The sequence below is a fragment of the Centruroides vittatus genome, unplaced genomic scaffold (assembly GCF_030686945.1).
Source record: "Centruroides vittatus isolate TY-2023 unplaced genomic scaffold, ASM3068694v2 contig_1408, whole genome shotgun sequence".
Lineage (NCBI taxonomy): Eukaryota > Metazoa > Arthropoda > Arachnida > Scorpiones > Buthidae > Centruroides > Centruroides vittatus.
In genome coordinates, this window is record NW_027120884.1 from 88,797 (window position 1) to 113,491 (window position 24,695).

Genomic DNA, 24,695 nt, shown 5'->3' on the forward strand with positions numbered 1-24,695 from the left:
CAAATAAAATTCTTGAACATTGTTAAAAATTCCCTGGCCATATTTTGGCTGATTAAGTTAGATTGAATAATTTAGATGACAGATAATGTTAATTAAATTTAGATACATCTGAGAAAATCCTGGAGTGGAATATGATGATCTACAACACGGTTTGCATAATCTGCAAATACATGGAATAATATAATACAATGTATTTCTAATTATACAACTTCTTTCAAACATATATAAATTGTTGACTAATATATAATTGTAATGGTTATTGCCATCTGTATAGTATGCCAAAAAATTTATAACATATTTGTGTATTAATATTTTATAGCATTATAATGCAATCATATATTATGCAAGAGTTCAGATAAAATCTTTATCCAGGAAGATTTCTGCAGACTTATATACATTTAAAATTTTATAATTATTAATGTAAATGCCAGATAGTATCATGCTTACTTGTAATCTAAATTTTGAAACTATTATTTAATTTGTTGTCTTAAATCGGGCCCAGAAATATATTGTCATTATGTTTAGTATTTAAAGTAACTGTAATCTTTTCGAGAATAAAAATTGATCCTGTATTTGTTAATCTATATACAGAAAGGAAAATGTTTTGTGTTCATTATGGAATAGAACATAATAGCTTATAATTTTCTAATATTCTATATATTAATATAAGTTTAACTGTTACAAGCTATTTGAAATTTCTCACATTTTTGCAAGAAATTTGAGATTATTTGAAAAAACCCAAATGTCACACATCATCATATGACATGATTGTATTTTAATTTTAAAACTGTTTATTCTGTTCTGTTTTATTCCACATGACAGTAGAATGATACACATTTCAAAATCCAGCACATTGGCTCTATCCTAGGACTTTATATGGAATTTGGGCACTACTGGTCTAATTGACCAAGCATAATTTATTTTTAAAACAATGATAATTTTCAGTAAAAATATTACATGTGTATGATCACTAGTGTGTTTTCTGTAAACATGATGTATTGATTTCTACAGTTTAATGATATTCAGCAGAAGATAATTGTAAATCAGAAATAATATCTTGTATTGAAATTGTAGCTGAGTATGAGAGATAATTTCAAGAAACCAAAATTTAAGAAGACTAGTAAATTTATGAATGTGTTCAAAGTGTCAGTCTCTAGTTTTTACTGGATACAAGCTGTTTTAGAACAAATACATTTTGTATTTTTAAAAGTGTTGTAAACAATCTAGAATTGATTATAATTATTAAATATAAGATATATTTAATATTTAATAGTTCTTAAATATTTCGGCAAATTTATTGTGTTCTTGAATTTTAGTGTTGGATTTTAATGGTAACTTTATTAAGGATATATTGTTTTGTGTATATGAGAAACAAAAACAATTTAGTTTATTATTAAAACATCATAGGTATATTTATAATTTAATTATGTAAGTGATATATTGCTATAGTAGTGTATAAAGTACAGTTTGGTCTTGTTTTACCAAGGTTGTAGAGCTAGATGAGTCTATGACTTTGTCTTCTCTTTTTTGTTGTTTTGTTTTTGTTTAAAGCCAAATTATTGAATAAACTAAATGTATTATGCAGACATGCTAATTCATAATCATTTTCTGTATAATTTATCTTTTGTTTTTGCAATTTATGTTATCATGGTTAGTCTACTCTTTGTTACAAATGCTAATATTTGCTGTGTAGTCTTAAGATGAAAAGATTTGTTTTTCAGTATAGTGCAATACAGTGATATCTCCATTGTTAATTCATTATCTTTAATTTTTTTCAAATAATAATTAATTTATTAAGAACATCTTGATTAAATTGGGAAACAACTTGCATTATTCTGTGAGTCGATTTTACAAATGGACCTTGTTTGAAATGAGCTACACTGTATGAAAATTTTTGATTGTGTCATAACAAACAATAAAATCTGAAATTTTAAACTTGTTTTATTTTGTTTAAATTTCTTTAATATATTTAATTTTTCTAAGATAAACTTACAACTTTTTGCTAGTGAACAATTGGAAGAGTTTAATTTGAATGTTAAATATATAAATTAAACCAGATTTGACGTAAATAAACTTTTGGATTCAAAATTGAATTTTAAAAAGCACAAACATCCTGCTTGGCTGGAATGTACAAGTTAACAAAATGTTTAGTTTCAATTGCTTTTGAGCTCTGTTCATTTTAAAACACAAATATTTGAAACATTAAAAATAATTAAAAACAAAAGAAACACAGTTTAAGGAGTTTCCTACCACCATTGATTGTAAATAAAAGCCTTAAGGTTTCAGACATGTTAAGTTTAAAATACTGATGAACTACATCAATCTTAGAAAATGGTTTTATGAAGGAAGCTAAAGTATAATGTTTATTTTTAGTTTGATATATTCAAATTATTGAAATGTTTATGAATTTAAGGATTTAAATATTTTTAGAATGTTATAAGGCTTTGTAGTGATATTACTAGAAAACCTCTAAATACCATTTGCATTTATTTTCAGTTAAATGATGCAACTTAAATATGTTTGTAATTCATTATTCCAGTGTTAATTCTATATTGTAAACTAATATTTGATAAAAATGGCCAGGACAAAAGGGACAAAGCTTGAGGACACTTTTAAACTATTGTGTATTTGAGAACTTTTTGTATTTTTTTCAAACTTGTAAACTAATATTTTCAATCCTTTTGAAAGATTATATTTAGGTTCAACTTACAGCACAACTAATACAACTAAATTCTAATTAAAATTTTAAACATATGTCATTTTCAACAAATAAAATTAACAACTTTACATAAAAAGAGTGATTCAAAAACAATTAAACAATTTTGAAAGTATGTAGAATTTTGTTCAGAAGATGTACATTGGTTGAAGCATTAATTTATTGCAAAACACACCAAATTTTGTCTTGAACAATCATTTTGGTTTAATTAATCCCACTAAATTCAGTTTCTTGCCAGACTTGAAATAGCATTCCAGTTGTTGCTTCCAGTAACTACCACAGTGAAGTTTTGAGCTCAGTGAGATTTACAGGTAAGGGGATGAAATAAATACTAGATCTTATTAAAGTTCCAAAAGAAAAAGTCTAGAGGTGTCAGATGTAGGGAACAGGATAGCCATACTCTAGGTCCTGTTTGACCAATCCACTTACCTAAGAAACATCCAGTGGTGATATTCGAAATAGTTAACAAAGGGTTTACTAGCAGAAAATTTTTCCCTGACAAACGAAATGAAAGTTTTGGCTAGAAATAAATACAATACCTTTTCTTGCGATATAACTAATAATCAGTGGTGTATTCGGAACGTAACGAGCCCTGGGCGAAGACCAGTAACGATAGTATATTAGTGCTGTCGGTCGAACTTTTTTTTTTTTTTTGTTAGGCAGAGAAATTTTTCACCCCAAATGGCACTACTGATAATAGACAGATGTCATCATCTCTCGAAATACAATATCCTTTTTATTTCGCTCTCCATAGCCCGACATGCCTTCCACAGTCATCTTGTATTATCTCGCACGCATGGGATTGCGGGATCTCTCTTATGACTGGATCTAGTTTCAAGAACTCTTTTGAATCGATTTGGATTAAACCTCCTTTCGGTCGAGAGAGATCGCACCAAGACATAGTCCTCGACCTTGCTCACAATCTAGATTGAAATGCTCGGTGCAAACGGGGTATAAGGCTCGAGTTTAGTAGTATTACAGAGTATAATACATATATTTTAATATATTTAAAAAAAAAAACCACTGAGAAATGTTCCGTGTGTTTAACGAGGTTCAGAAAACTGAAAATTTTAACAATGGGTTCGGTCAAACCTGTGCGAACCTGCTGAATATCACCACTGGAAACATCTTTTGAGGAAATCCTAACATCTGTAAAATAATGGGATGATTTAAATACACCAGAAACTGCCGTAAATGATCGGGCTAAATTTTGGATATATGATTATAGCCTGATAATTATAAAATTTAGCCCAATCATTTACGGCAGTTGTTGGTGTATTTGCTTATGATATCGGGTTTTGTTTGTTGTGTATATTTGTAATGGGATGATTTGCTGTCTTTCTGAAAATGTATGTCTGTTTTCTGTCATCATTTTTTAACTGTAAAATGGGAGAATTTTTTAATCATATTTTGCCTAGATTGATAGATTGGTTAGCAAGGCCAACTTGTTTCACAACTTTGACACTTGAGTCTTTTTCTTCTGTGGTTTCATTAAACATCTAAATCTAAAAATGAGATTTTGACATTTTGTTCTTCCTCTACAATGACTTTGATCAAAGGATAAATAGAGACCAATGATGAATAAATTGCTCTAAGTCTTCATTTGAGCCATCCCATGCAAGTAGCACATCATCAACATAACATAAATACATAATTGGATAATGGTTGGTCAAGGGGGCGTTGAAAATATGATGTCTTATGTTCCTCATAAGTTCTGCCAACATAGGTGATAGTGGGGAACCCATTGGTACTCTTTGTGTCTGTTTGTATATTTTACCATTGAATTGAAAGTAATTACTTTCAGTAATGAGAAAGAGAGCTTCATGCAAATGTAGAACATTCAATGTTGGGTAAACAGAGTTAAGCAGCAGGGAATTAGCAAGCATGACAGCTTCAAAATATGGTACTGATGGATATAAGGAAATCACGTCAACTTTGTACAATTAAACATCTAGTGTTTATTTCACCTTTGTCTGCAAATTTTGCTGAGCTCAAAATTTGAATCACCATTACACCTTGCAGTTATCAAAGTGACAAAAAATATGCTGTTTTAAATTTGGTAAGAAATTGAATTCAAATGCAACATCTGCCACATCAGACCAAAATGATTACTCAATGTAAAACTTACTGTGTTTTTATAAATTAATGCCATAACTAATTCTACAAGTCTTTGATTGAAACTATAGAGCTTGCAAACTTCTAAAGTTCTTTTCAATCACCATATGTAATTAATAATTAAAAAATAACATACATATTTAGATGTTTTGTATACAGGTGTTAATTTCATTAGTTGGAAATAACTTTATATATTCTTATAGATTGGTTAGTTTGTTCAAAACTTATATTTTTAATATTATTCATATTTGTATATAATTTACATAAATTCTCATTTTGTGTGTTTTGGACATGAAGATGAGTTTTCAAAATAATTGAAAATACCAGTTTGCAATACAGAACAAATACTGGAAAATTAAAAGTGTTTAACTGGAATATTTCTATAACAAATAATATAGTAATTCATAACATAGAATCATCATTAAAGTACAATAACACTGAATACTAAGTTAATCTTTGGAATGATTTTATCACTTGAGAATGAGTACAGAGTTCAAAAATGCTTGGGATTGAATGTTTTTGTTAAATATGTAGTATCCAAATAAAACAGGACTTTTTCCAAAATTTATTTCTATATTTAGATTTACATACATTTTTCAAATCTTGATTTGAAACCATAATGTATCTCTAAAAAGGAAACACTGCCAAAATTATATTGCCTCTTCTGATTGCAACATTAAAAATGGTTTCTAAAGAGAACCTGAAAATTATATCTATAAATAATCAAAGAAAAATAATAAATAGATGTTATATAGTATTTTATGCCATTTTTATAATAGATCTGTTCTCAAGTCTTCTAACATATACCAGACATTTAAATTTCAATCTAAATTAATTAATTCAATGTTTGTTCTGAGTAGTTAGGTAAATAACAGCTTATACATATTAAAAAGTTTTTAATTATACTGAAACTTTTAAACATTTAATGCTATGAAATTTAATAAATTTAGTTTAAGTCTAGAGCTGCTGTTAAATAAATTTCAGATAATTAGATTTGGTGTTGACTACCAATAAAGATAACTTTACTTTTGATTTCTTTAAATATAAGAGAATTTATTTAAATAAGTTTCATATTTTAGGTATGATGACGACTCAAACTATAAAGATGTCACATTTTGTTGCTGTTTCAGTTTATAAAAAATCAAAATTTTATTTTAGGTGCTGGATCTCAAATGACAATTTCAAACTTCATCTCTTAATTCTAAATAATTGTTTATTTGTTACAGGAATTGATAAAAGAGAACATAAAAATATTATTGGAATCAAAAATGACTTTCAGTTGATAACTTTAAAAGTTTTAACAAAGTGTACATAAAGTTATACTATGTTAGTATTTTATTTAATAATGTTTTGACATTTTCCTTAAAAATCTATTACATGACAATAATAAAAGTTCAAAAATACCTCAGAAAGTAGTACATAATTTTTTTTTATGGTCAAAAATTTTCCGGAAACATTAAAACATATACTTAATACATATATATCACATCTACGTAAGTAGTTTTTTTTCATGGTGTTTTTATCAATTTTAAATTCAATAGTAATGAAAAATAAGATGTGTATGCACAGTGAGTATATTGAAAAAATCTGCATGTAGAATACAAAATTTAATTAATTTTATATGAAAATAACTGCATGCAGTAGTTATTTATATAGAAAATAAAAGTAATTATTTATTATGTGAAACGTTGCATTTTAAAAAGTAGCAGGCATGACTATTATTACTACTTTGTAGTACACTTTGTTAAAACTAATCTTAATTTAATTTACTGCAAGTTATTTTTATTTAATAACAAGATAGTTTTTACTTTAAACATTAGATATAATAAAATATAGATTTTCAGTTTTAGTGGAACTTGTATTTCTGAAAATGAATGTTAACAATATTCTTTTAATAATACATGATTAAAAAGAGGGAAAATCTCAATTGCTCTTTTTAGTATAAAATGATAAACTATTTAAAAATTGTTTATTATGAAATTCTTATGCATTTTTATTAATTTATTAAATATGCTCATTACAAGTTACTCCTTATTTTTTTTTTTTATAGAAAGTTCTATTCACTGTCTTGCATGGTTTTTATTTATTGAATAAAATTAAAATTATGCTTTTATACAAATTTTTTAAATTAGACATGTTTAAAATGGAAAAATCTGAAATTGTTTTGCAGTGATAAAATTATTTATTGTATGATTTAATATTAATTTGGAAATTCTGACTTTGAGTGGCAGTAATTATCATCAGGAACATACTTAAAAAATTTGATATTTAAATTACTTTAATGAAAAAATTTTTGTACATTAAATTTTGACCTTTTTTGTGTTAGTCAAATTTCAATACATATTGCTAAATGAAACTGGATTTTTATGATAGTCTTTTTTCTTTCATTTTAAATAAATATGAATTACAGATCTTTTCATATTTCCATGCTCTACATGTATATAAGAGCTTATTCTTGTGCCAGCTTATTCTGGCACTGCACTGCTGTGTCATTGTAAATATCATGATACAATAACTATTTAGTAGTGACATCTCCATTAAGAAAAATAAAAAGCTAAAATAAATTCTTCTCATACTATAGAATGCCCTGTTTTAAAAGTTGATATAATTTTCATCTTGTACTGTTAAATATGTACAAAAATGAACATAGGTAACTGAAGTAACTATCATCATCATTATTCTATTAAATTTTAAAAGGGTCTTTTTTAATTAAATTTTAAATATTTCTTTTCATATATAGATGTGACTTTGCAAATGTAGTTTTTTTCTCTGGAAAAATTAACATAAAACAAACTTTTTTGGTCCACTCCTAAGACCTACTTTATGTCGTTGAAATTGTTTTGATATCTAAAAATTGAATCTCTTAGGAGTAGATCAAGAGAGTTTGTTTTGTGTTAATTTTTCCATCCTGCTGGGAGAAACATAACGTTAATGTGTTTGCTATGGTTGGTTAGGTTTCAGACCAGTGTCATAAAGTGAATATCTCCTTAAACCTTAAATCACAGTTTGTTTTTATATGTCAGGGCATATGAAAGCTTATAAACATATTTATACTATTGTTTAGTTAGTGAGCAATAGTACTAACCTAAAAAAGTAAAAATAAAAAAATCCTGAAAACTCCTTAAGTGTAAGATAAATACTGAAAATATCAGGTAACCAAAAAAGTTCTGTCGTTTTTTGTTGAATGAAAACAAACATAAAAATATATAGGAAATAACACAATTTATTCATTAAAATAACCACTCTCACATTTAATAACCTTTTCCCAATGGGAAACAAGCTTATAAATTCCAGTTTTATAAAAGTCACGATCTTTAGAGTTGAAAAACTTCTCTAACTCTGTTTCCATAGTCTCTCTATTTCTGAACTGTCAATTTTGCAGATGATTATCTAGGCTTAAAAATAGGTGATAGTCAGAAGGGCTAATGTCAGGGGAATAAGGAGAGTGCAAAAGAGGTTCCCATCCAAGGGTCTGAATTGTGTCAGAGGTCACACAAACGACTTGAGGCCTGTAGCATTATCGTGTAGAAAAAGAATGCCTTTACGGTTCACTAAAGCTGGCTGTTTTTTCAAAAGTGATTGGTGAACTCAATGGAGTTGGTCACTGTAGACATTAGCAGTAATAGTCTGGCCAGATGGTATAAGTTCATAGTGAACAATTCCATTTGCAGTCCACCATACGCACAATATTGGCAGGTGTCAATTGATGAGGTATCTATTTGCTGAGCTTGTAAACTTTCCCAAGACTATGCAAATGTAAACGGACAGTTTCATCATTTATGGAGAACCTTTGTGCTAACATCTGACAAGTTTGAGCAGAATCTTCTTCAATTGCAGCTTGTAATTCATCATCATTAATGACATATGTCCGCCCTTCTCGTGGACATCTTTAAGCGACTCGTCGCCGGAAGAAAATTTTCTAAACCATCTTTGGGTGGTGCGAGTGCTGACGGAACCTTGTCCGAAAGCCTGGCATATTTTTTGAGCCATTTGCACAGCATTTGTTCCAAGTTTAAACTCATACAACATACAAGCATGAATTGTAGAGTTTGGAGTACTCATCTTCAGGTCAATTTTTATAATATTAAGAGATAACCTTTCCACTTCTCTTTATATAAGATGAGTCAGCATTAAATTTTGATTAACATATTGCTGGAATTTTAGTGCCATCTGTTGTGTATTGCGTGTAACATTGTTTAAACTTTGTAGTTTCACAAAAAACGACAGAACTTTTTTGGTTACCTGATAATAAACATTGAATATAATTGAAAAACACTTTATTAGTGAGGCACACTAAAGCAAAACGCTTTAAAGCAAGATATTCCTTTAATTAATTTCTGCTTACATTTAAAATGTAAAAAAATGCATTTGAATTATCTACTCTTACTTTTGCATATATCCAATACAAGAGGAGAAACTTCAGAGCTTTTTATCTAGTATATAATATTACTTAACCTAAAATACTTTTAACATTTAGTCTTATACTATTTTCTTTCATATTTATTAATACAATATGTATTGAATTGAACTAAGAGCTCAAGATTCAATATTCAAATATTTATCTTAAAATATATCAAATATTATTTTTGAATTAGGTCTGTCCTGCAAAAATTATTGCCATTCATTAATTTCAAATAAAAGAAATAAATTTGAAAATATATTACAAAATATTAAGATTTCAAAACTTTTCTTACTAAAAGTATATTTTAAATAATAAATAAAAACTCTGCATTTTTGCTGTTAGGGTATTAATGAAAGGAAACATCCGGCAGTTTAGATTTATAATATATAATAACTCTGTCAGTTCCTTATCATTAATTTCTACAGCATTGCAAAATTAATTGTACTTGAAATATTTCTGGATTTAAAAAAATGAAAATTGTTTATTAATTTTTTATCTGCTGATAATTATATAATCAGATTCAGATTTATCATAAAATAGTTTAGAGAAAACTTTCTAATGCATTTGTCATTTGTAATCCCAAATGAATTTGTTAAATTACTAAAAATGAAAAATATGTTACAATGTATAACATGTTATTCATCTTGAATTTTTTAATAAGCAATTTTTACAGTTATAATTTAATAGATTAATATACTGGAATTGTAACTGATTTTGTAAATTTTATTTATGTAGATGAATATATGGTGTTTTTATTACATTACACAAAGTTATAATTTAATATTTATCATTTTTTTCTTTCAGAACTGTATAAAATAATGCAATGTTTACATTTATACAAATTTTTACAGACTTAACAGCTACTTGACTTTCAGTTAACCCTTTATATACAAATATTTATATTTAATAATATAAAATAATCAATTTTTCCTAATCTAAGTCAAAATGTTTTACAATTTTATCATGTGATTTACAAACTAAACTGACTTCATTAAATTTTAATCAATTTTGGTTATAGACTTATTGATTTTCATTATAATGTTCAAAACATTATAAAAAGAATATATTAAAAATTATTTCTTAATAAAGATAAGATTATAAATTAATGCAATAATTTTATTCTGTATGATTTGATAATGTAGCATATTTTTTAACTCTATTTCTACATGTAAGTAATTACTTGAATTCTAAACAGTTTCTTCCTAATGATGTATAATAATGTTAATCTCAGATTTGACAATACTTACAAAAATTAAACAGAATAACCATCAAATTCTATTTAATTTTATTGTTTGTGGTACTGAGGAATAAGAGAAAATCTTATATATTTTATGCTTTTTCATAATTTCTTCCACTAATTGGTCATGCATTTCTATTTCTAGAAACAAATTAAAAGGCCACATAAAAAATAAATTACAACTTAATTTTTTTTAAAATATTTAATTAGACAGTATAAATTTCTGCAATTTATTTTTGTGTTTGTCTTGTAAAATTGAGTTTGTCTACATACACTTAGTTACCAAATATATTGATTTTAGAGATTGTGTTCTGATTTGAAAAAAAAAAAAAATAATGCTGAGTAGTTTCCCTCTAACAAGCATTACATTTCTTGCACCTATGATGGCTATGAACAAGAGGAGTTTTACAAATGGAATGATATTTTTCATCTAAGACTCATTTGATTCATAATTAAATTCTCTACTAGAACTAGAAAAAAAAATCAGCCATTCATTATATACTTTTTTTAGCCAATAAAAGTTGCAAAAATTAGTTAAAAATCCATTTTTTTTGTTTTTATGTCATTCTTTACAAGACTTTATTTGAAAGAGTTTAGTTTGGATAATAATGACAACTTTCCTGATTATAAAAATTTTTTGTTTTTCCACTTGACATGTACACAGATTCTACAATCGTGGTCATCCTTTCATCCTTGTAAATACAAGGATGAAAGGATTTACCCAGCCTCAATATGAAGACGAACTACTACAGTGTCATATTTTATAAAATTAAATATTTAAAATAAAGTTTCAAGAAGTAAATAAATATGTAGTAAAAAATTCAAAGTTGTACATTTATTTTTCATACAAAAAGAATAAATAAATGTACAACTGTGATAAGAAATAAAAGTTAATAATGCAAAAGAATATTAAAATAATCCAATCATTTGTGTAATGAGTCTCAAAATAAAATCACATTTCTATTAAGTGTAGTGAATTAAAACATGAAAAACTTAACCAGAGAGAAACAATATTAGGAACAGTGTTTAATATTATTTAATGTAAGTAATAATGTTGTTTTATATATTTATGTATATTATAGAAATTTTAAATATATTGGAACATAGTTTTTTTTTTGTAGACATGAGAAATAAAAAAGTATACTGATTTTAAATACAGAAAATCTGACCATTTTAAACATTAGTATTTCAAACACAAATCATTCATTGTATTTATTCAGACACTTGGAAAATTTCATCTTTAATATTTATTAAAGATAATAAATATTAAAGATTAAATTTGCCAACTGTCTGAATGAATACAATGAATGATTTGTGTCCGATTTACTAAAAGAACTACTGGCACGGTTTCATGAATACCACATTTTAAACATACTCCATGCTTCTAGAGTAGATATAATAGCATGACACTTACTGGTATGCAGTGTAGAAGTATCTTCTCAAACATTAAAATTCTGTTTTTTATTATACTTTATTGTAGATGTAATAATAAAATAAGTGAAACAAAACAATAATGAAAAGGCACTTGTTAAACTTTGAGTAAGAAATAAAAATGCTTACTTTGGAGAACTTAAGCTTATTGCAAATAGACAATCGCTAGTGATGATAAAAAACAACGAGTTTATAGCTTACTAGGATGAATTAATAATAACTATTAATCTTATTATTGGGCTGTTTAAGCTCGTTGCAAGAGGATGATTATTTACAAAAAAAAGTGTTAGTAAACTTTTCACTGGGATATATCAAAACTGTAAATTATAATTTATACAAAATTTTAGGTATTTTATATTAATAGGATTTTTAAGTATAATTCATTTTACATATGATTTAATATTCTATTATCACTAGTTAGCTCATGTTTCCTATAAGCTAAACTCATGCTATTAATACCAATTTGTAGGTTTTAGAAAATTATCTGCCAAACTAATTTATTCTGAATTTATCTAAACTAAACTAAAACAAATTACAAAGCAGAACTATTTTTAATTCATAAACACTTCTGGAAATTTGATGTTTTTCATTTTCAGATCAGAGTTATTTTCAAAAATTTCATGATTTTTGTTGTTATTAATAGATTAAAGATCATTTACCATCTTTATTCATTATAATTGTTGTTCAGTTCAATTGTTTTTTGGTTGAAATAACTATTAAATATTTTTTTTACAAAAATGCAATGAAGTGTGTAATTTTTTTTTTTTTGTAAAATTTGTAGTTTTGATTTATTAGAATTTTTATAATAGACAATTTATATGATATAAATTTATTGCATTAATTTATAAGTTTTTATAATGAGAATTTTATTTCACATGAATGAGAACATTTAATGAAGTCATTTCAATAAGAAAATTATTTTATACAGTTATTTTTCATTGTTGAAGAGTCATGTCATATATGCATAAAGTAGATTATAATTTGGATTATACATCAAAAATGTTTTTTATAATGCTTTGCTTTTCATTTTTATATAGTTAGAATTATAATATATTGTTATAGTTAATGCTAAATTAAATTTTATCCTGCAGCTATATATTGGGCTTCATATGAAACATTAAAACAGAAATTTCAACAAGAACAACCAACATTTTGGTTCAGTTTTGCAGCAGGAGCCAGTTCTGGCGCAGTATGTATTATATGTACTTTTTTATTAGTAATTACTATTTTCTGCTTTAAAATGAAAGTTTTTTATTTTATTTCAATGTTTTTTATATTTCTAGTAAATTTAAATGTTTATCACTTTATCATAAATTATGATACAGCAATGTAATTCTGTTCTTAGAATTAGTTTTTCGTTTTTCTGTTTTTTTATTCTTAGAATAATTATATTTACAAATTTTGTAACCTGTTTGAGGAAATGAGGATGAAACCTTGAAAACATTTGAAAAATGTTTGTGATTAGGTTTTTTCATTATTAATTCTCTAAATAATTTCTTTGCTTCATCAAAGAAAATAGAAACTAATGATAATATGAATAATTATATATATCAGTGGTCATCAAAGTGAGGGTGTATGTTTTTGTGGATATATTAAACTAAAAGTATAATTTTTATTGTTATTTTTAATTATAATTACTAATAAATAACAAACCCTTGACAAAAATTACAATAAAAAAATCGTAAAAAGTTATTAAAAAATCACAAATTTATTGCATATAGATACATAACAAAAAATATCAATCTATGATTACTAAAAATTATAAATTTAAAATTTTTGTTTATTTGGTATACATTGCTAATGAGAAGATTGTTGCTGCTCTTCTTCAATTAACTTTTCAATTGTGGTTTGTAAATTAGTCAAGCTGAGTCTGAGCGGTGAAATAATTGAAAGTCGATTTCTAAATTTATTTTTTATTACCGTTATAGTTGAAAATCCCACTTGACATAAATATGTTGCGAAGGGGACTAACATTTTCATCGCTTTCTCGTATAGAGATGGATATTCATTTTCGTTTTGATCCAAAATTTATCTATATACATTGTTGAAAACATAGTTTTTAATATAATATCTGAACAAATCTCAAGGATGGACTCATATTCTCTGTTACTTAAATTGAATTTACTACTGTCATATATTATGAAAGGGTTTGTTATCCACAAATTCCTTTCACATGTGGTTGTTTTTATATGGGAAATATTTTTCAAAACTATTAAAGATTGTAAGTGTTGCTCAATGATTATACAGTATTTAATTTTGATAAATTTTTATCTTGCTGCACTTAATTTTTTAATGCAGAACAGTAAAAATTTTCCACAGACCTGTCAAGAATCTCCACAGACCTGTCAAGAATCTCCACAGACTGGTAATTGAAAAATGCTGTCTTAGAGCATGTCAAATTTATGAGCTCTTTTTTCTGTTTGTTTAAATATCTTTTTTTAGCAAAAAAAATCTCTTCAAAGTTTAATAATTACATTATAAAAAGGAAATAAATTTTATTTTAAATGTAGAATTTTACATATTATATACCAACAGATTTGTTAGTATAAACTTTGATTATATTTGATAAAATAATTGTTTAAAGATTTTAGATATAAAATTTCCTGTAATAACACTGACAAAAAGCAGAATCTCCAGTTTTTGATGATGGTAGTAAATTCAAAAACATATACATATAAGAATTAACCATTAGTCAATTACCTATTTACAAATTTTAATGTGTGTTGTAGTTATTTAAATAAGCATTTATACTAATAAATGTTTATTTTGGATATCTTTGTTCATTTTAAAATCTTAACTTTTAAAATGAACAGAATATTTTTAAAAGTTTTATTGCTGAAAAACAAAAATTGTGTTTTATGATGGATATATAACTTAATGAGAAAAAGAAACAACAAATATAGTTTAAATGTGAATTTCATATAGAAAATATCTACAAATATTATTTCCAGTATTTTGATTTCTTAAAATTATTGAATTATAATTATTTGGTTGAATTTAATATTTTAGAATAAATGAATATGTACTAATTTAAAATATTTTCAGATTGCTGCTGTTTTAACACTGCCATTTGATGTAATAAAGACTCATCGTCAAATAGAATTGGGAGAGCTTGAGACACAGCAAGGTACAAAATGTTTTAATTGACTGTTATAAATTTTATGATTAATGCTAAGAAAAATGAATTATTATTAATAATTTAAATATGATGATTTAATATTAGCAATATGTTTAATAGTAATAGTAACTTATAAATCAATGTTGAAGGGACTGAATATTATAAATTGAATTTTTTGTAAAAGTAATTTATACAACTCATATCATTTACTCATAAGTAGTTAACTAAAAATGTATACTGTATAAATTGTTATCTATACTATTAAAATGTACCATTCCAATGCAATAAAGTTTCACCAGAAAACAAGAATACAGTTACATATATAAACATCTCAAAGCCTAATGTTTTTTTAATAATAAGCCAAACGATTGCTGTAATAAATTGGGCTACTTTACCACTACTATTAACAATTAAATTCTAAGTAATTTGATACTAGAGGTAGGCTTTATTTAATGACTGATTCATCTATGGCATAAGTTGCTCAAACCGTGGAGGGTAGCTTGCTTCTAATTGTATACTCATGTTCCCTAACTTGGGCCCTAAGAGAGAGTGCAGTGTCACCAGCATGCTCCAAACTTTGGTTGACTGTTTAATCTATGATGGGGATCTTATACACACCAGGTAATTATAGTGTATATGGTTTTTATTCTTTTTAGAAATAATAAAAACCATATACAGTCAAACCTGTTTTTATGCACTCTTTTTATCTGCGATTTTTATTCGTGCGATTTTTTTAATGTGAATTTTTAATTTGTGCGGTTTTTTTTGTGCGATTTTTTATTTGTGCGGTATAGTTGGCGACTAGTCTCGTGCGATTCGTCATGTCTCAGGTTGACTTATTATAGCTAAATAAACTTATTATAGCATAAATGCACTTATTATAGTAATATTATTGCATGAATATGTGAAAAATGAAATTATTTACTTTTTAAGTCAACAAAACACCACCTGGACAAAAATATGTAAAACAGACGATAGATCAGACGATGCACTCAAGTGCTGATATCTGTTGTCAATAAATTCTATTTCGTACGGTTTTGAGTTATTTTCTATGTGAGACTTTTTTTATGCGGTCCCTATTCACTGCATAAAAAAAAATATTTTTTTAATTGTGTTGCGAAAACTATTTTTTATAGCCCCTCGTGAAGTTTCGTGCGAATTTTTTTTATGCATTTTTTTTAATGCGGTCCCTATCCCTTGCATAAAAACAGGTTTGACAGTACTCTGAAATTTGTATCCCATAAGATTCTTCCTATAATATGTCTTCCTGCCTATAAACTGATTGGGAATTTTTTGGCAATTATGTTTTCACAGAATTCATGTATCTGGTGTTTGTTTACAATATTATCATACAATTTAACATAATCTCCAGTGAATACACGAAAGTAAGTATCTATTGTTTGAAGTATCTTATTCATTGCTAAAGAAAATTAATATATACAGTTGAATTGAAGCAAAAGAATGATTAATTAGTTTTAATAATAAGAAGACACAAAAATGAAACAATAACAAAGTCTGGACAATAAATAAGTTACACCATGAACATTTATCATAAATATGCACTAAGACAAAGAACTATTATAGAACCTTGATTTATGCAAGGCCATGTGTACCAGTGCTACCTCAATTAACTGAAAACTCAGATAAAATGGATAGCCAAGGCCATTTTAGATTGAAAATTATTAATATAAAAGATTTGTATGGAATATACTTTTTAAAGCCTCTTTTTATATCTTAGTGAATGTAATCATATGTTCAGTACGTACTGGAAGTCCTTGTTCAATGAGTATTCATTATCTGACTCCCCATAGTTATATGGTCAAAAAATTGCAGAACACCTAAAAATTCCTCACACTTAATATGGTTTTCCTGGCAGATGGTAAATTCCTTGCCATGTGATTTACATGTGCATTGATACATATCACCGTACATAAAATTCACTTTTGCACATGTGTGTATCATTTCAACTTTGGTTCTGGCTGGTTTTTTTGTTTCATTTTCTTATTGTAATTAAGTCAACAAAGCTTAGCAAAACTGATGATGGAGTTCTTAAAAGGAAATGTGCTTCATATGGTCTAATCATTAAAATACACAATTAATTGAAAGAAGAATGGAGAACGTTTAATTTATATTTTTTGTGCCTTTAACATTCCTGAGACTACAGTTTACACAATTGTTAAGAAAGTCTTGAATTTGGAAGCCAAAGCTAAAACTAGGCTAATGCCATTCTGAAGTGAAACTAACATGACTGAGGAATGATGTAATGGAAAAGCATCTAGCAATATGAATTGAAGATCTCTATCAACAACATACATTCTAGCTAAATAGTCTGTCTGTGGAAAGAATCAACTTGGATGTTAACCAATAAGCATCAGCCATTGATCACTTAGTTGTGGCAAGTTAATTCTGGTTTCTTCCTCATTTGTTAAACATGTCACCACTGTTATATGAAGGTATTCAAAAGGAAGTGGGAGACGAAGAGGCAGCGAAAGCTAAGAACGTTGGCATCAAAAGGCTGGTTTTAAAAATGTTCAAAAACGTTATGGATTTTTATCCATACGTTTTTGAAAATTGTATTTCGGTCCAGTTTTGGTGTTCTGGCATTTTCATTTTCGAGTATAAATTGCTTTTCTTCTTTTTTCTTTTTGTTCATTTTAAATTGTTTATTTATTCTTTTCTTAAGTTCTGCATAGATGACGTCTTTCGGGTCTATAGATAATTTTTCGAATTTTCCGTTGTTAACTTTTTCTAATAGTTTTGATTGGGTCCACTGCTTATATACTATAATGATTTGTTTTGATTTATCTGCTTTTATAATTTCTATATCGTTTTCGTTTAGAAAGGTTTTTAATTTCTCAACTCTATCTTTGTATGTGATGTACGACTTTTCAGTAATTCTTTTCCGTCTTTTTACATCTCTTACATATTTTTTTAACTTATTACTAATTTCCATTTTTATCTCATTTACTTCTTTTTCTGATGATTTTATATTGTTGCATATATGGTCTAAGTTTGGTATAATGTCTAATGTATTTCATTGGTTTGGACCAAAGATTCCAAGTAATCTTATGGACACACTACAGGGTGGCCTAAACTTCAACAGTCCAAACCAATGGAATACGTTCGACATTATACCAAACTTAGACCATATATGCAACAATATAAAATCATCAGAAAAAGAAGTAAATGAGATAAAAATGGAAATTAGTAATAAGTTAAAAAAATATGTAAGAGATGTAAAAAGACGGAAAAGAATTACTGAAAAGTCGTACATCACATACAAAGATAGAGTTGAGAAATTAAAAACCTTTCTAAACGAAAACGATATAGAAATTATAAAAGCAGATAAATCAAAACAAATCATTATAGTATATAAGCAGTGGACCCAATCAAAACTATTAGAAATAGTTAACAACGGAAAATTCGAAAAATTATCTATAGACCCGAAAGACGTCATCTATGCAGAACTTAAGAAAAGAATAAATAAACAATTTAAAATGAACAAAAAGAAAAAAGAAGAAAAACAATTTATACTCGAAAATGAAAATGCCAGAACACCAAAACTGAATATACAATTGTATTTTGGTATTAAATGATATATGCCAAGGAGGCCTATCATGTAGTGACAAGCCAAGTAAGTTTTCACTCATTGGAGCACGTTTTCTGGAAAGGATCAGTTGGCGAGTTATCCTGGACAAGTTGAGACAGGTATGCCGAGGCGGACTCAATAGAAAGCTAAGCTCAGCTCAGCTCCTGATTGGTTGGCCAATGGATCTAAAAATTAGATATAAGGCAATGTGACTGTTTGAATCAGAAAAAAAAACAAGCCTGGACTACGACTGTGTTAGAAACAAGAAAGAGATATTGCTGTTTATTATATTGTAAGTAGTTGTCAAATAAATGGACTTAAACTGAGTTCAACGAGTCGTAAGGTGTTTTTTTTTTTTTGATGGACTGGAAATTGGATGGCACGATTTGAACTTTACTACATAAAAATGAAATACAGTATGTATATTAGTTAATTGCCATGAAATAATAACAACCTAGAACCAATTTCTGGTATGCAAAGACAAAATAAAAAGTACAGTGGGTGATCAGTTAATGAACATGATTCATTGCAAGACTTTGTTCATTAACTGATTATCGATTTACAATAGGTTTTTATGGGAATTTGATTAATTCATTCTGGATATCCCAAAAAATAAAAAAAATATACACTTTCTTACTACATTTATTTATATGTAATAATAAAAATACATATATACACAGTCTTGCATTTTTATTAGTCATATTTTTTCCATTTGTGGGGATTAAAGAATCTGTCTAATGTCAATGGCTTTTCTCTCTTCTTCAGGATTTTTCAGACATAATTAATAGCAATTTAATTGTGGAGATCCCCAACCCTATTAATCTCAACCTGGTTTGGATGCCATTCTAAGACCATTGTTCTGACATCCTTCCACTTGTTCAAAATATGTTTAATAGCAGATATCGGCATTAATTCTCTTTTTCAGAAGAAAACTGTTGGTGAGAATATCATGACACTCTCCTAGGGACATTCCAGATGATGTCTAGACTTTTGTTTATATAACTACATTCAATGAGTATTGTTTTTATAACTACATTCTTGTACTTCATACCTTATCTCCCCTGGTTTTTAGGTATGTGTAATATATGCAGTTTAGATTAAACTTTGTGTTCAAACTAAGCAGTTCAGTTTTCACTTTACTCCATTGTCACATCCTGCATTTATTATAACAAAAACATATCTCGCCGAGTTTCTTGGCGATCTTCATTCAAGAGTTCTTGGCGTTCATCTGTTGTCAGATCCATTTCAGGTTCCATTATAAGCTCTTCGATGTTCTTTATTTCTCAGATGTGATTTTTGTTACTTCTTAATCTGTTCGAGTCTTCTTGATTATACTGTATCTTTCTTAGATAAGATTGAACTGTGGCTTACTGTAGACCTCTTCAAGCCATACTGCCCAGCAATGTCAGACATCTTCTGCCCACTCTCTACTTCTGCTATTATACTCTCACCTTTTGAAAATAAAAGCCAATGCAAAACTTAATGAGTGCCCATCCAATAGTCTCACGAATACTACAAAAGAATTGTTTCTGTCAGAAAAATAAAAGGCTGGAATTACAAAGAAGAATTTTAAAGTTTGGAGGAATACTATTCAATCAGTATATACCGGGTTGAGCATTGAGTCAATGTCTCCCGTGCTCCGAAAAGTTTCAAATTGTTGCCTGAAGACAAGGGAAGACCAATTGGTATTCATTATTTTACGTCGCTTCTTCTTGTGTTTGTTCTGTGAGGTGTTTATTGTCTGAACAGAAAAATCTTTCCCGAAAGTGTTTGTTAACCAATTACCCACTGTATTTTTTTAATAAAAAATTTACTTGTCAAGATAAACTAGCAATCTTGCAACTGAGAGATAAACATGTTGCTGTTGAACCACATGGTCTTTAATGAAAATTTCCCCAAAGCGAACTCATGAATCATTCGGGGTTTGTAAGTTTGATTTTCTTGAAAATGTCTGAGAAATATGCTTTCTTCCTTTGTTTAATAAGGCTTAACCACACAAATAGTATTATTGAAATTCCTAAGTACCACATCAAATCTTTCCTTGTAAGCTCAAATTATATAGTGTAAGCATAATTACTGGCTATTTTTGGACTACATAAATACTGATTAAATAAATTTGCACTAGTGATAGATGGTTAGATCAACATTTCAATAATAATAATAATAGAGTTTAAAACATCTTTAGAATTTTTTGTTATTTAATTTATTTTAATTTTAGTATTATTAGATGAAAGCTTAAACTCCTATCTCTGGTTCGTATTTGTTTTTTTAATTAGTATTATTGTAGCCCATGAATAGTGATTATAATGTTTAATAAAGTTTGCATTGAGAAATTGTAGGATTAAACAATGTAGTAAAAATGAATTGTATAATAAAATATCCTTTGTAATTGAGTTTGCTTAATTTGTAGCACAGAAATTAGATAGTAGAATTGAATCCACTTATAGTGCTAGACTAATTTTATCTGAGATAAAATTGTAATTAAAAACTTCTTAAATTTTATTTCAGCAAAATCTGAACTAACAAAGAGTTCAACTTATCAACGTTTAGTAAATCTATATCAAAAAAGAGGATTTAGAGCATTATTTACTGGTAAGTTTTATTATTAAAGTGTGATCCAAAATGTATTTTATGAAACTTTACTATATAATCAAATTAGCCAAAAAAAAAAAACACTTATTAAATGTTTTAGTTTATAACCTAGGAAAAGAATTGATGTAATTTGAATAAGAACAGAAAAAAATGTACTTTAATCTTCCAGTAATGCATATGTATTATACAGTATATGCAAATACAAATTACAATTGTAATCCATTCTGAAATTATAATTTACATATAGACTGACCATTAATTTTCTGATACCTTTTAATTCAGACATGGATTAGAGGTGTAATCTATTAGAGTTTTGGTATCAATTGCTGTAAGTAACAAAGAAATTGAAATAGTATAGATAGTAAAAGAATTGCTACAGTTACTGGGAGGGAAAAGTATTATTACCTCTCATGGTCATAACTCAATTTTTTCCAGTAATTATAGTAATTCTTTTACTATTTACAATTCTTTTGTAGAGGAACAAGAAATATGCTAGTGTGGAAATTATAATTAAATTTCACAAAGTTCAAATTGGTCTTATTTTTAACATCTTATAAATAATAATGTTTAATAATATTGTACTACATTGGATTAAATGAAAACACAGACTGCATCAATAAGAATTTACAAATGAAACATGCATGGGCATTAACTTTAATATAATTTCCATTGTGTTATATGGAATTTCTTCAGCATGATACTAAATCTTAGATTCCTGTAAGAAACTTTTGACTACCATTGCAGCCAATGATGCATCACTCATTGCTTGTCTTTGTTAGACATGAATTGTCACCCTTAAAGTTTTCATCTGAATTCCAGATGTGAAGTCAGTAGGAGTCAAGGTCAAGAGAATATTGTGAATATGGAAGAACACATCCACAATATTCTGGGCTTGTTGTGTGAGGATTTTCTAGCTATTAGTAGATCATGTCTTTTGTTGCAAATTACAGACATCAGTTGCTGTGTCAAAATGACCATTTTCTCATAAAAGCTCATTGACATTTGAATTGGTTGGTAGTGTCTACATACAATGTGCATGTCCAACTATAGTACTTTAGCAATACTTTGCACTGCATTGGTGAATATATTTGCACAGTTTCATATATTACTGACATCCTTTAGAAGATTTCTGCTGGTTTTGTACCTTCTGTGCAACAGAGTGCATTTCCTCTTTGGTGTGTGTCTATTTCAGTGCCATCATCATTTTAGAATGTACAATTTCACAGTGGTGGCCAGATAATGCAACACATTCGATTGCAATGCTAGACAAATTTTTCTGTCATGGCATTCTATATCTATCTTTCAGCTGTTATGTTATGAAGTACTAGTCTAGTTTTTATTTGATCCACTGTAGTATAATAATAATGATGATATATATGAAACATATGCTTGTCATTATTATATATAAAATGTTTTGTTTAGAGAAGATGAATTTGATGATTGTTTTTTTATATTTCAGGCATAGTTCCCCGTGTGGTGAAAGTAGCTCCTGCATGTGCAATTATGATAAGTACTTATGAATTTGGGAAACATTTTTTTCGCCAGTTTAATTCCAGCAAAACAAATAACGATTTTTGAAATTACCGTTTATCTGTGATTAGAATTTATTAATAATAATTTATGAAAGTCAGTTATTTAAAGTTATAAGGTAAACATAATCTAACATATGCAATATCACTTTTGCTTATAATTGTTTGTTATCGTATGTCCTTATAATATAAACATATGATAACATAAACATATATTCATAGTGGTTGTAACAATTTTTTTAACGTTAATTTTTTGTCTGAAAATACATTGTCATGTATTTTAAGTGATATGACTGTACATATTTATGAAATGGCAAATATAAATGCAAAACATGATATCATACAGTACAATCTTTTATATGTATTTAGACCTTCCTAGATAGATTTAATGTATAGTATAACAATGGTAATATACTATCAGAACTTTCCAATATTAAGTTTATTAGGAGGTGATTTAGGAATTTAAAAATGTATTGCAATATATATATTTTCCTTCAGATTACATTTAAAATATTTTGTTTTCAAATAACCAGTCTTTGAACTTTCATATGTAAATAATAATCATTATTTTTTACAATGTATTCTGTATTATGCTTATTTTTCAAAACGTTTTGAAGAATGCTGAATGATTAAATAAACATATTTAAAAACAATTTAATCGACTAGATTGTTTTTAAACATTTCTTTGTGTAGAATGATTTTTTGTTTGAGCTGCAATTATTAAAATTGCTAAAGAAGATAATCATTGTAAAAAAACCAGCAACAAGTTGCTCAATTTGGCAACATTTAGCAGCGTCATCTGGTATCATCTTTTATTACAAAATTTTATATTTTTAACAATTGTAAAATGGCAAAAAGCTTCATTTTGTGGGTTTTATAAAAAACTGTAAATGCCAATAACCAGTAAAATCGTCATAAAGTCCGACCCTACTTGAGATACGACCCCCATTATATCCCCACTTTCTCGACCTTTAATCACCAACATTTAATTTAACTATCAATGTCTCTAACAAACAAACCTCCTTCCAAAATTTCAGAATTTTTCAATAAAAAGCTCTGGAGTTAAGCTTCATACAGGATGAACAAAATCGTGCCCCCCCCACACTAACATCCGTACATACGAAAATTACCCCCGAATTTTTTTTTTGCATTTTTCGACGTTTCAAGGTGTCCTGAGCAAAAATGTAAAAATCTCAGTTGGTCACTTTTTGCTAGATAGCCATACTTTTCCTCTATAATAGTTGGGAAAGTAAAAAATCAAATTGAGTAAACCTATGTATATATAATATACTAATTGTTTTTTTTTTTTTTTTTTTTTGAAGTAAACCCATTAAGTAAAAGTTTAAGGGTAAAAAAAATCCCGACTTCAAATTAGAATTTTGAGTTAACGTGTTTAATATCAATTTTCTCATATTTTCCTGTGGCAGTGAATTTCCTGTTATCAAAACTTTTCTCAAGTATCTGTTCACAGAATGATTACAGAATTTCTACTTAGTTTGGTGCATAAGCAGGTAATTTCTTCAAATGTTTTAGATTATTTTATTGGAATTCTGTTCATTTTGAAAACTTTCGGAGATCAATTTTTGTTTTTATGCCAGAACGTCTTATAACATTGAGATTTTTTCGTGTTATGGACATGTTGGCACTCATTTCCGAAAGGAAATGCATTGAATGAGTATTATCTCGTTTAATGTGCAGGTATATATATTTACATCTACCAACAACACCTACATTGTGAGTGGTATATACGGTAAACACATAGGACGCAAGCCGATTTTACATGTTTCGTGAAAAGAATATATATGTATAAAATAAAGAGCAAATATGAACAAAAACAATTATGAAGTATATAATAAATATTCATTGTTAAACAGCAAAAATTAAAAGAGCAGAGGAGTTGGGCGTCTATACACGTTCGGTTTATCGGGCGGAAGATGGTGTTGCTCACTTAAGTAATAATTTCGAG

General features: G+C 27.3%; 2 protein-coding genes across 2 annotated transcripts in view; one reads left to right on the forward strand and one right to left on the reverse strand.

The window, feature by feature from the left end:
* Positions 1-23,382, forward strand: part of LOC136968162 (mitochondrial glutathione transporter SLC25A40-like) — a 54,199-nt gene extending 30,817 nt beyond the window's left edge. Inside the window, exons 7-10 of the mRNA XM_067262125.1 lie at positions 12,993-13,090; positions 14,947-15,028; positions 21,117-21,200; positions 22,660-23,382. Of these exons, the coding sequence (XP_067118226.1) occupies positions 12,993-13,090; positions 14,947-15,028; positions 21,117-21,200; positions 22,660-22,778 (383 nt within the window). The 3' untranslated portion in view covers positions 22,779-23,382. The remainder of the gene's footprint in view (positions 1-12,992; positions 13,091-14,946; positions 15,029-21,116; positions 21,201-22,659) is intronic.
* The window catches only part of LOC136968173 (uncharacterized), a 206,447-nt gene that overhangs the window by 83,134 nt on the left and 98,618 nt on the right, over positions 1-24,695 (reverse strand). The gene's annotated exons all lie outside the window — the stretch shown is intronic.